This window comes from Vigna angularis, chromosome 7 (genome assembly GCF_016808095.1).
Source record: "Vigna angularis cultivar LongXiaoDou No.4 chromosome 7, ASM1680809v1, whole genome shotgun sequence".
In the NCBI taxonomy this organism is placed as follows: domain Eukaryota; kingdom Viridiplantae; phylum Streptophyta; class Magnoliopsida; order Fabales; family Fabaceae; genus Vigna; species Vigna angularis.
This window is the reverse complement of record NC_068976.1, coordinates 22444952-22457570: the sequence shown is the minus strand read 5'-3', so window position 1 is coordinate 22457570 and position 12619 is coordinate 22444952. Positions and strand designations below refer to the sequence as shown.

Sequence of the window (12619 nt, the reverse complement as noted above, 5' to 3'; positions counted from 1 at the left end):
GTCATATTATTTTTAAAAATTTTAATGTAAATTTTAATGTAAGGGTGGCAGAAGACCAGGACTTGTTCTTTTGAGTGGATTTGAGAGGATTTGAAGATAACTTTTTTTTTATCGTTTTTTTTAGCGAATTTGGAGGTAAATGAGATTGAATTTGAAAATAATTTTTTTTAATTTGTCACGTCAATACAATTCTATACTAATTCTCACAAATTTTATTTTCAAATTCACTCTCATTTATGTCCAAATTCGCTTAAAAGAACAACAACAAAAATTATCTTCAAATCCTCTCAAATTCCCTCAAATCCACCCCCTCAAATGCACTCAAAAGAACAGATCCTTAAATACATATATTTTTTATGTACACTTCCATATAAATTATTTATTAAAAAAAATTATTCATTCGATCAACAAATTTATTTAAAATGTTTTTCTATATTGTTCAGTGATGTTAACTCTCAGGTTATATGTTGAAAAATTGATGGGATGAATAAAGTCGTAGTGTCTTATAAAATAATTGACGAACAATATTATGTTAGAAGAGATTTTGACAATAATTGAATGAAGTTTTCATATGACAGTGACAAGTTATGCATTATGCATGGAAATCAAAATTTTTAACATTAACTTCGTGTTATATTTATTTTGTACGGGTCATTTTGTATAATACATTCACATTTTACTTTAATAATTCGTGTATACACATTTTATTTTAATATAATATATAATTTAAAAGTTTAATAGTAAATTTTCATCATATAACAATATTGTTTTACTACACAATAATTCATTATTACAATAATCAAATATTATGTCAATTTTATAATTTAAAATAAATAAATAAATTCATATCCAAATATCATTTTATTATAATCCATTACTATTATTATTGGATTATTAGTTATTCTTTCTATATTTATAAAAAAAATATTAAAATAATATTATTTATTTTTACTTAATTGGTTATAAACGCCCGTAATTATTTATTTAATTTTTGTATCATCAAATTCTGTATTTAAATATTACATTTATAATTATTCATGATTATAACACTTAAATATAATTACACAAATAAGTTATTTATTTAATATAATAATAATCATATTAATTTTTTAATACAAATAAAAAAAAACGACCGACTAGTTTTTTTAATGTAAAAGGCTATGCAAAGTTTCTCAACCCTAGTTATTTGAAATACAACCATTTTCTTTAATATATTCTTAGGTGGAGGTGTTTTCTTTTTTTATCCTACACACACATGGTAAACTATAAACTATAAACATTAAACTCCGAAACATGCTGCAACATATACATACATGCATATGAGAAAATGAATAAATAGAGTTTTTTAGAAAAATATATTTATTATTTATTTATTTTCTCATGTGGAGAGATGTAGAACTTTAAAGAGGAAGATTTTTGCTTCCAATAATATATTTATAGAAAGAGTTGACCATGATATGTTGTAAAATATAAATAATGAGTGAAAGGTGAAAGGGCGTGGCTAGTAATGATCTGAATGTGATGTGGGGAAGTAAGGTATTCCCAGCCACTGCTTTCTCTTGGTTTTGCTTTGTCTTAAATGGAAAGAAACACAGCTGCATTTCTACTTTCTCCTCTTTTCTTACATCAAACTCAACATATTTTAAGCTAACTATAATATCCAATAAAACATTTTCTGCAAATACTCGAGAATAAGTTGACGAGAATTCTTTATTATTTCCTATAATTTGTTTTTTTTGTTATATGATATATCATAATTGATGTATTAGATAGTGTCGTCAAAATGGGTTGAAATCCGTGAGTCAATCCGGCTCACCACGGGTTTCAGTCGGGTTGGGTTGGAAAAAAATACAAAATTTTTTATGCGAGCCAATTTTGATCCGGTTTACTAAGAACTCGGTTCACACGGGTTGAACCCGTGGTGAGTCGGGTTAGCTCACCAATCCACCTATTTAATTATTCAAATCCTATTTTTTTATTGAAATCAAATTAATCAAATTAATTATTCAAAATGCACAACCTTTACTTAGCAATAGAGCATTTCGCGTTGCTGTCTTTTCAAAAGTTCCCCTTCGCAAATAAAACCAAAGATTATAAATTGGATAATATTATAGATGGAGATAAAGAAGAAGATGTTTCAAGAGAGCATAATACTGTAGATTTATCCATTCAGGACTCCAATTTAATAGATGGATAATATTATAGATATTGGATAATTCGGGAATATATGATTTGTTTTATCTTTTTTTTAGACTTATCTACAAGCATGACAATTTTATCTTGTGCTATATATTTTTGTTAAGTCTATATGTAGTTTCTTGTATGTCTCACTAAATTAAATTGACAAAATTTTACGCTTGATAGCTTAGAATATATATAACAATATATTTCTTTTGTTTCATTTTCTTTTATATCAATTGGTTCAATTATTACTGTTTCAATTTGATCGATCAAAGTAACATGTTATAAGAATCTGAGAAGAAGAAGGTGAAAAAAAAGTTAATTAAGTGAGTCAATGAGCCAACCCGTTTAACCCACCAACCCATGGTAGGTCAGGTCGGGTTTGAATTTTTTTGGCTCGTTAATAAATAAGCTGGATTGGATTGACTCACTAAATTGTCAACCCATGATGGATCGGGTCGGATCGGGCCGGGTTACCCGTTTTGACAGCTCTAGTATTAGATATGTAACAAGTTAATGATAAATAATTTATTATCTGAATTACATTTAGAATATATGGAATATAAATATAAATAGTTATACAGATTATAGTAGAATGATGTGAACATAATTATATATATATATAGATTTTATTGGATAACATTGAAGTGTCATATGTATTTATCTGACATTTATTATAGAAACAACTTGAAGCATTGTAGTTTGATTGAGTGATTAACAATATCAAAGATTTAATTTAAGTTAACTTTGGATAAGGTTTAACAAAGATGTTATCAAAGATATTAGTGTATGAGAACATTTTTAATATAAGATTTTATTTTGGCCTCTAATATTATAATATGGTGGGCCCAATTGTATTATATAATATATAATGGTTAGAATAGTAATTTAATATTATTTTAGTTTGATTTTTTCAATTCAGTACTAATATTGTATTTGTTTAATACAGTTTTAATTTTGTTTGATTTTATTCTTTTTCTAATGCTATTTAAATAAATTATTAATAGAATATTTTATGTGTCGTTTTTGTGATTTTTTAATTTTTTAATATTTTTTAGTTTAAAAAAATTGTTTACGTGTTAAATTAGTACGATGTTATAGTGACATATAAGTATCAATGTTACATGTCACTGTTTTATATTTAATTTGGTTTCTATATTCGTTTGTTTGTTCAATTTAAATTCAGTTTTTTTATTAAATTAAGCAATTTTGTCTCCTTCCAAATTAAAACTAAATTTAATTTTGCTTCAATTTTAAAAATAGTTGAAACCAAATTAAACAAAAATAACAAATTTAGAAATAAAATTAAATAGTTTATGTGACTTTTAACATAAAATTTAAAACCGATAATTTTCACTGCTAAAATTCCATTCTAATTTTAAACTAATTCTATCTCTAAATTAAAAATATTCATAAAATTTATATAAAAATTCAATTTGGTTTCAAATTAGAAAGAGATAAAATTATACTATTTCAATCTTGCAAAAAAATGATTTTATGATGAGTTTTTATTTTATAATTTTTGTCTTATATAATTTTATCTAATTTTCATAAGCATAATGACATCAAAGGAATTGGTAATTGGCCTGGAAAAAAATCAGAAACGCTCGTTGTTAAACAATTCCTTACAAAAAAATGACTTTTCATTTTATAATTTTTTATAATTTTATCTAATTTTCACAAGCATAATGACATCCGAAAGAATTGGTAATTGGCCTGAAGGGTTTTTTTTAGAGATGATGATTCAACATATGCAGATGATGAAATTAGAGAGGTTAGTGAAGATGGTGAAATTGAAGAGATCTTGAATGAACCTGTGCCTGAACGTGAACATGTCAATGACTCAACTCTTTACAAAGGCAAATTTTTTAAAGGCAAGTGTTTCTGATTTTTTCAATTGGGGCTACAGTAGGGATGAGAGAGAAAAGGTTAGGTTAGAGTGAGAGAGATGAAAGAGAAAGGAATGAGAGGAATGAGAGAGGTGAGTAAGGGTTTTGGGGTTTCTTTTTTTTTTTTAAGTTTTGAGAATGAAAATTATTAAAATACCCTTAACCTTAAAACTTAGAATCCATGATATATAAGGGTATTTTTGTCTACTAAAATCTGGTACACATTGCTAAAATGTACCAACTGAAAAACAGACATACGCGCGTTAGCAAACCCCGTATATATATATATATATATATATATATATATATATATATATATATATATATATATATATATATATATATATATATATATATATATATATATATATATATTAGGTTTGTAAACTTAAATAATATCAAATTTTAGTTGAAAAAAACCATTAGTATATTATGAATTATAAATTTTAAAATTAAAGATATTTAAATAATTTTTGATTTTTTGATTTTTATTTTAAATTAAAAATTAAAATTATTAAAATACTTCTATATTTAAAGTATGTTTTTTTTTATAAATAAAATTTTTTTTGTCTACTAAAATTTGATACATTTTAAGAGATTATACAGTAACTTTTAGAATAATTATTAAACTTTTATCATAATTTGTCATTAATAAAAAAATATGAAATATTTGAGTATACATAGAGTATTTATTAAAATTAAATTATTACATATATATTGATTTATAATTATATTTTTATTTTACAAAATATTAGTTATACAATTTATTAAAAGATCTTCTTTATCTTTTCCCTTTAACATTCAACTCTACAGTATATCTCGAAAACCCTTTAATAGTAATTTTATTATTTTTATGAATAATTAATTGAAAAAATATTATTAAAAAATTATACAGCAGTTATTAAAAAAATATATTTAATTTTTTGAAATATAAAATTATTTTATTAAATTATATTTTACACTTTAAAAGATAAAATTATCCTATTAAAAGATGATACCAAATAAAATTACTAAATAATATATTTGTTTTATACAAAAATATAGATTATGAGAAGGACAATGATATATTATAATACAAACATTTTGACATAGTACACATATTATTTTTTTTCCATTGAATTTAGAATATGTTAGCACAATAACAAATAAATAATAAATCAGTTAAAAAATGAGTGTTATAAAAAATTTGTGTTAAAGTATTTTTTTTTCTTATTAGAAATACCTTTGTTTCATTTTTAAGGATGATGAAAAGCAGTTTCTGACAAATTTATCTGTGCTGGTTCTCAGAAAATTCATCTGAATACATAATGGTACCTGTTTTTCCTTATCTTTATCTTCATTGCTTAACTATTTTCAATTATTTTCTCTTTTGTTCTTTCAATTTGTGAAAATGTTACATATATATTTGTATAGAATTATCTGTTTCCTCATTAACCCATTCTGCCTCTAATGTCACCATTTGTGATGTTAGCTTAATCCTTTACATCTCATACGGATACGATTTGAAATTATGATCATGTTTTTGCACATTTGTATATATATATATATATATATATATATATATTATCATTTCAGTGGATTCAAAAAATCATTCTTTTTCTATTACAGATTCAGTTTGTGATTCTCATTAGTCGACAAGGAAAAGTGAGACTCACAAAATGGTATTCACCATACTCTCAAAAGGAGAGATCCAAGGTACCTGTCTCTAATTCAAATACAAGATAAAACGATCTGTTATAATGTTAGCTCAATGCATAGAATCATGGTAATTTGGATTTACGATGTCTTACATATTATTTGATGGGTTTATTATTATGCATATCACTTGTTTGATATTTGTCTCCATGTTTTATTGAGAATGTGATTTTTTGTAACTAAAAAAAATTATTTTACAATTGGGCATATTTCATAAACATCTAATATTTGTATATCAAGCGTTAATGTTTATATGTCCTGATAGGCACTGGAAAATATTCAAAGTGTTCAGTTACCATTTGGCAATAATTTTGCATATTGTTTTTGTTTTCTTATGCCTGAATTATGCATAAACATTGATTAATCTACTTTTTTGGAAGATAATTCGAGAACTAAATGGGCTTATTATCTCTCGAGCACCAAAGTTGTGCAACTTCGTAGAGTGGAGGGGATTCACAGTTGTTTACAAAAGGTGTGAAAATTTTGTTAAGTGACTGAGAAATTTGTTTGTATATTGAATTACAATAATTGAGAGACTCTTGATTTTGGTTATTATTGTTCAGATATGCTAGCCTCTACTTCTGCATGTGTAATGATGAGGAAGACAATGAATTGGAGACTCTAACCATTATTCATCATTATGTTGAGACTTTGGATCGCTATTTTGGCAGTGTTAGTACCATAAATGTTAAAAAATGATGTTCTTAATTAATATATTTTACACATGTTTCAAAACCACCTGAATTTGTTTCTCTCTTGCTTCTCTTACCAGGTTTGTGAGTTGGATTTAATCTTTAATTTTCATAAGGTAATTCATTTTCTACCCAACTATATTCTTTAGTTATTATTCAACAACTTGAATAAGAATCCTCATCCTAATAATTTACACAGTTCTATTTGAATATCCTCTCAGACATAAAAATTGATGATCTACTGTCATGTTAAACAAGATAGCTTCTAAGATAAACGAGACTAGGATCCCTCACAAGTTTGCAGTTACTTTGTGATTGTTTGTGTTTTTCTGAAACAAATTTGACAGTCCTGTATAAGTAAGAATGGTAATGTTGTGTAATGTTGTTTAATGTTAATATTGCATCAGAGGTTAAAATTGAGCTTGATCCTTGCAGGCATATTTTATATTGGATGAAATTTTGCTTGCTGGAGCCATGCAAGAGACTAGCAAAAGAAAAACTCTGAGACTAATAGCTGCACAGGTAACATTATAAAGCAATCATTCTACTCTCAATTGCTTATATTATTGTATTGCAGAAAAAAATTACATGCAATTTCTCTAGTTCCTTTTTAAGTAGTTCATTGATCACAAACAAAGTTTTACTTCAATAATTAGAGAATGACACTAAACATACCTGAGAAGTTGCATCTTAATGTTTCAAAAATTATAATTTTTGTGGTGTAGGAGGATTTAGTGGAAACTGCCAAAATGGAATCGAGTTCATTGAGTAAAGTAATTGCACAGGCCACCAAGTAAAAGTGTCATGGAGGATTGTAATTATGCTGCAGAGATAGCACTACATTTTCACTCAGCTGATTTTATTTTATTTTTGGTATAAAAATCATTTAAAAAAATTAAAATAAATCATTTTTATAAGATAGTAGAAACACAATGTGCATGACATGCTCTAAGTTATTTCCAACAAAACAAGCTAAATTTTGTAATTATTACTATTTATTGGTTTAATTGTTCAACACTATATATTGTGTATTGCTCCCTGTTGCAAAATTTTAAATTAGTCTCCTTTTGTAGAAAATTGTTTTAAAAACTATATTAACTTTATCATTTAACACTACTCTAACCATGTCTGACTTGAATATGTTCAAACTATGTTGCATAGTTTTGTGTTAAAAAATGTAATAACTGAACTCACACAACATGTCATAAGGAGTTCATTATATTTGATTAACAATAAACTACAAATAACTTATCCTCAAATTTCAATGTTCTAACCCTTAAAAGCTCAACATACACCAACAGAATGATGAGGAAAAAAACTAAAATACAAAATAAACGCAAACTGAACTAACTAACGACAAACATCAGAGGGAAGTACCAGGTTTAGGTATGTTTCTTATGTATTGACACCTTCCTAAGAAGGTCACAAGCTAGAGCCTGATTAGGTATTCGCTTAACATTTAAAAGAGCCTCAGCAAAAACGACACCCATTCCCATGTATAAATGAGGCTCAATATGACAATGGAAGGGCCAAACTCCAGGGTTATCTGCCCTGAACCTCAAAGCAGTCCAACCATATGGGAATACCACTACATTGTTCCTCAATGGTGGGTTCTTCAAGTTGAATTTTCTCTCATCACTCTGTTGAAACTTGCCATCTCCATACCCCAAAACCCAAAAGTCATGCCCATGCAAATGCCAAGGGTGAATCTCACTGTTTTGCCCCTTCAGTACATTGGCATTTTGCAGTATGACATCTACAACTTGGTTTAACTGGAACATGTAAACCCCACTACCAGTGTTTGCATTAGGGTTGAGGGGAGGGTTGTAGATGTCATAACCCTCTAAGAATGTGTTTGGAGGGATTTTAGTGTCAAAGGAGCCATTAACGTTAATAGAGGCTAGGTAAGGAGTTGATGGCAATGTTAAGGAGACATTGTTGATGGCCCACTTAGTGTAACCACTAACGAGGTTTTGTGTGTTGAGAAGGAGAAGTCTACGATGATAGTATTTAGGAGGTTTTTGGGTTCCCTTGAGGCCAAAAATATTGTAAGTGAATGTCTTGCTACGATTGTAATCATCCCATTGAGGTGTTATTGGTGGTGGAGAAGTGGGAAGAAGTGTGGCAGAGTTTGTTTTGTAATTTAGGATAGTTAATCCTTGTGGGGTGTTAGGTTTTCTTCCTCTAACACCAATTGAAATCCAATAATTCTTCCTTGGATCTTGATTTGTTCTGAGGAGGACTGAATAGGTTTCACCTGAATATATGTCTATGTCGTCAACAGTAAATGGTTTCACGTAGTTTCCATCAGCTTCCACCACCACCAATTTGTGGTTCTTCAACCAAAACAAAATCAAATATCAGAACCAGATTATTCAAGTAGATCTTTTTGCCAAGATTATATGAATTTGTAGGTAAAAATCATATTATGTAAACTGTAAAAGTATGAGTAGTAATCAATGGGATTAACGAATAATCTATTATATACCATGCTGTTACTATTTCTCCATTTATTTAATGAAAATATTTTTTCCAACATTTTTTAAATTTTTAGTTAGATTATTTTTCTAAATTATATAATCCAAATAAATTACCCGGATGATCTAACTGAAATTTATAAATTTAACTATTAGGTATTTCAAAGTTATTACTATCATTTTTTTGAATAATTCCAAAAAAAGTTATATATCAATATTGTTAAATATAGTAAAAATTATATATAAGATTAATATTTGGTATATATATATAAATAAAGTATTGTATTTATAATGCAAAATAGAGACTGAATTCAAAAATATAATAAAAAATAATACTAAATTAATTAAAAATTTAGTTGATCGTAAAATTGTGCAAAAGAATGTACAACTTATATTTTTCATCATCACTAACAAAAATTTATATAAAAAGGATTCATTCTGATATTGACATTATTTTTCTTGTTTTACTCTTTAATAAGTAATTATTTGTTAAATTAAAATAATTAACTTATTAATTTTATCATGATAATTTTTCATACGAATGAAACATATGTTTTTACAAATAAAAATATTGATTAAAATATAATTACAACTAAAGTGAAGATACATATATAAAAAATTGATGGAGCAATAATAAAAAGTTACCCCAATGGCCAAGTTGAGAGATGCCAAGGAAGTGGCACTAGCAATTCTAATTCTGTAGGTCTTGTTTGGATCAACATCAAAAATTTGGGGAACACATTCTTCGTTGCCTCTGAAATTGCACTCAGACAAAGATGTCTTCATAACATTAGCTGCCAACGAACAGTTGTATTGTCCTCTTCCATTTATAAGCAGAGACTGTTATCTCACAAATTATTTTTGTTTCAAGTTTTATATCCATTAAAAAAATGTAGATTTCATTTTATAAATTGAATTTGCATAATTAAAATGAATTTAAAATCTATTTCTTAATCATTTTAAAGGGTTTTTATAAGCTGAAATTCATAAATTAATTAAGTAGTGTGGGTAGATTTTTTTTCTTCTACTTCTAGGGTGAACCACACCTTGAAACTCTATATATAAAATTACAAGATATTTTTAATTTTGGACCACTTCATCAAAATGAAGGTATTTGAATAACCAGGGCACTGTTACTTTCTCTTTTGAGTATCTCTCACAATTAATTTAACTTTTTTAAATCATAATTAAAAACTCAGATCATATCTACAAGTAACCATCAAATAATTACAATCTTTTAAACTTTTATACATTTTATTTATAAATATTAGTTTATATTTAATAGATATATATGTGATTTCTAATATTGATATATGTATATCTTAAATCTTAAACTTAGTATACATATACTTTAAATCTAACTTAATTTTATGACATCATATTTAAATCTGATTACCTGAGGTTCATTCACCCATCTGAATGGAATGGAAGAGAGACCAACCTCTTGTTCTAGTGTGGTTTTGTGCCACCAGTCACTCAAGAGAAGGTTGAGCTCACCATCATAATGAAATGCTTCTTTCTTTCCCTTTGCTAAATTCACTATCAGAGAACCATACAATCCTGCTGTTCTCTGCAAACCATAGTGTCCATGGTAGAAGTATGTACCTGCCTGCACCATATTTTCACCACCAAATTCTCATACTTTGCTCATTCAAACATCATAGGCAAAACACATAAAACATACAAAATGTAACATCTAAGTTTTTTCCATACAAAAATCATTTATTCAAAAAAAAAAAGTGGTAAAAATTTTTGTATACATATATACCCTGTCAACTGTGAATCTGTAATGAAAAGTTTGTCCTGGGGCTATAGCACATTGAGAAATGGAAGCAGTTCCATCTGCCCATGGCGTTCCATACTGCAACACAAAACATCCAAAAAATAGTTTACATTTTCTATTAAGAAATGATATTTTGATATAAAAATTTTTATATTTTTTATATTTTGCAGAAGAAATAAGTGATTCGCGTAGGGTTTTATGTTTTGGTTGTTGAATTAACCAACAAAAAGTCTGATTTTCAGAAGAAATAAGTGATTCGCGTAGGGTTTTATGTTTTGGTTGTTAAACTAACCAAGACAATATATCTCTAATGCATCGGTTGTTCCTTAACCGACGTGAAAACTACGAAAATACAAAATGTAATGTAAGAGTTAAAAACACGTTTTTCCACTTATGTAAATGAAGGTAAAAGTGTACCTTTATTCTTTTTTAAACAAAAAGAAAATGAAAAAGTAGTGTATAAAAACCTGTCTAATTCCATGCCAATGAAGAACTGTTCCTTCTGTGAGGAGGTTGTTGGTGAGAATAATATGAAGGGTGTCTCCTTCTTCTGCTGTTATGGTTGGACCAGGAAAGTGGCCATTGATTCCCATCACAACTTGCTCCACGCAATCTGGTGCACCATACATATACTGCACATCGAACTTGTACTGTTTTACAGCTCCCCATGATACTTCCGACAAACACAACCAAACACACCACAACGTTATACCTCTTAAGCTCATTATTATGTTGTTGCTTTTCCTCATACACTCACACCACAACCAAATTTCTCAAATATCTGTTACAACTTACTTATTCATCAACTCCATAGCTTGTGCGTTAAGGCATAGCATGTAGCTTTGAATATATAGAAAGAGCCTATAGATCTACTTTAATAGATTCTGTTCGAAATAAAGTTGAAAATTAATTTATGCATAACTAAATATTTATCAGCTCCTTAATTTAAACAGAAGAAAGTTTAGAAACAATGGAAATTGTAAATTTCGGAAATATATGATGTAAAGAAAATAAAGTTAGAATAAAAATAAAAGCATATATTTAATAGATCTAAATAAAATAAAGATGTAACAAAAGTAAAAGTAAATATGTATTTACTATTTTACTTTGATTATGGAAAAAATATGTCATTTATTTCTCACTATAAAACAATGGTATCATGGAATACGTTCGTTGCAATTTTATTTATTTAAGAAATTTTTACTTTTCTTGGCATAAAATATATCTTAGAGAAATATTAGTTTAATATTAATAGTTTTTTAACAAAAGGGAATGAACGTGTGACGAGTAGAATAGTATGATAATAGACTAATATAAAAAGAACAAATGTATAATTGAACTTTCAGTCTATTTTTTTTTTTACACCAACACGATTTTTAAATTTGACCATAGGAAACAATATGACCTAACATAATTAATAATTAACAAAAGATATGGTTTAATTTAAAAATAAAAGTAAAAGATGAAACCAAAAATATACATAAATAAAGAACCAGAATTCCCCAAATATACCTTCTATAAACGAAATTAAATAGAATCATAAGTTAAGTTAGGCTATTGTTTTGTTTACTTTAATTTCGTTTTACAGCTGTTGAATGATAATTTGACGTAACTATGATTAGGAAAATTTTGAATTCTGAGTTTTCAAAACAATCTATATTCATTCTTAACTATTTTATTATGATAATTACGGGGAAAAAATCATTTAGCAAAGGAGTAGTGCATACTTCTAAATTTACAATAATAATTCAATATCGTGTGTTTGAATTTGAAGGAATGAATTTGGAAAATGAAATGAAGGTATAGTTGTTTAAATTAAAGAAAAAATTATATGATTTGACTGAATTTAAGATAAAAGTTTGTGTAAGATAAATTAAATTTTTTTAATAAATAAAATTAAAT

At 26.8% G+C, this 12619-nt stretch overlaps 2 protein-coding genes across 2 annotated transcripts; one reads left to right on the top strand and one right to left on the bottom strand.

Moving 5' to 3' along the window:
• Window positions 1–5338: 5338 nt before the first annotated feature.
• LOC108337835 (AP-1 complex subunit sigma-1) lies at window positions 5339–7420 on the top strand. Its single transcript, XM_017574436.1, has 7 exons — window positions 5339–5380; window positions 5679–5765; window positions 6146–6237; window positions 6329–6437; window positions 6538–6573; window positions 6893–6979; window positions 7183–7420. The coding sequence occupies exons 1-7, from the start codon at window positions 5378–5380 to the stop codon at window positions 7252–7254; spliced, it is 486 nt and encodes a 161-aa protein (XP_017429925.1). The 5' UTR covers window positions 5339–5377; the 3' UTR covers window positions 7255–7420.
• A 321-nt stretch (window positions 7421–7741) lies between these two features.
• On the bottom strand, window positions 7742–11464 carry LOC108336539 (L-ascorbate oxidase-like). The gene is made up of 5 exons (XM_017573016.2): window positions 11185–11464; window positions 10703–10795; window positions 10331–10543; window positions 9580–9774; window positions 7742–8793 (listed from the first exon to the last, which is right to left on the bottom strand). Exons 1-5 carry the CDS (start codon window positions 11440–11442, stop codon window positions 7840–7842), a joined length of 1713 nt encoding a protein of 570 aa, XP_017428505.1. The 5' UTR covers window positions 11443–11464; the 3' UTR covers window positions 7742–7839.
• Between the last annotated feature and the right edge of the window lie 1155 nt (window positions 11465–12619).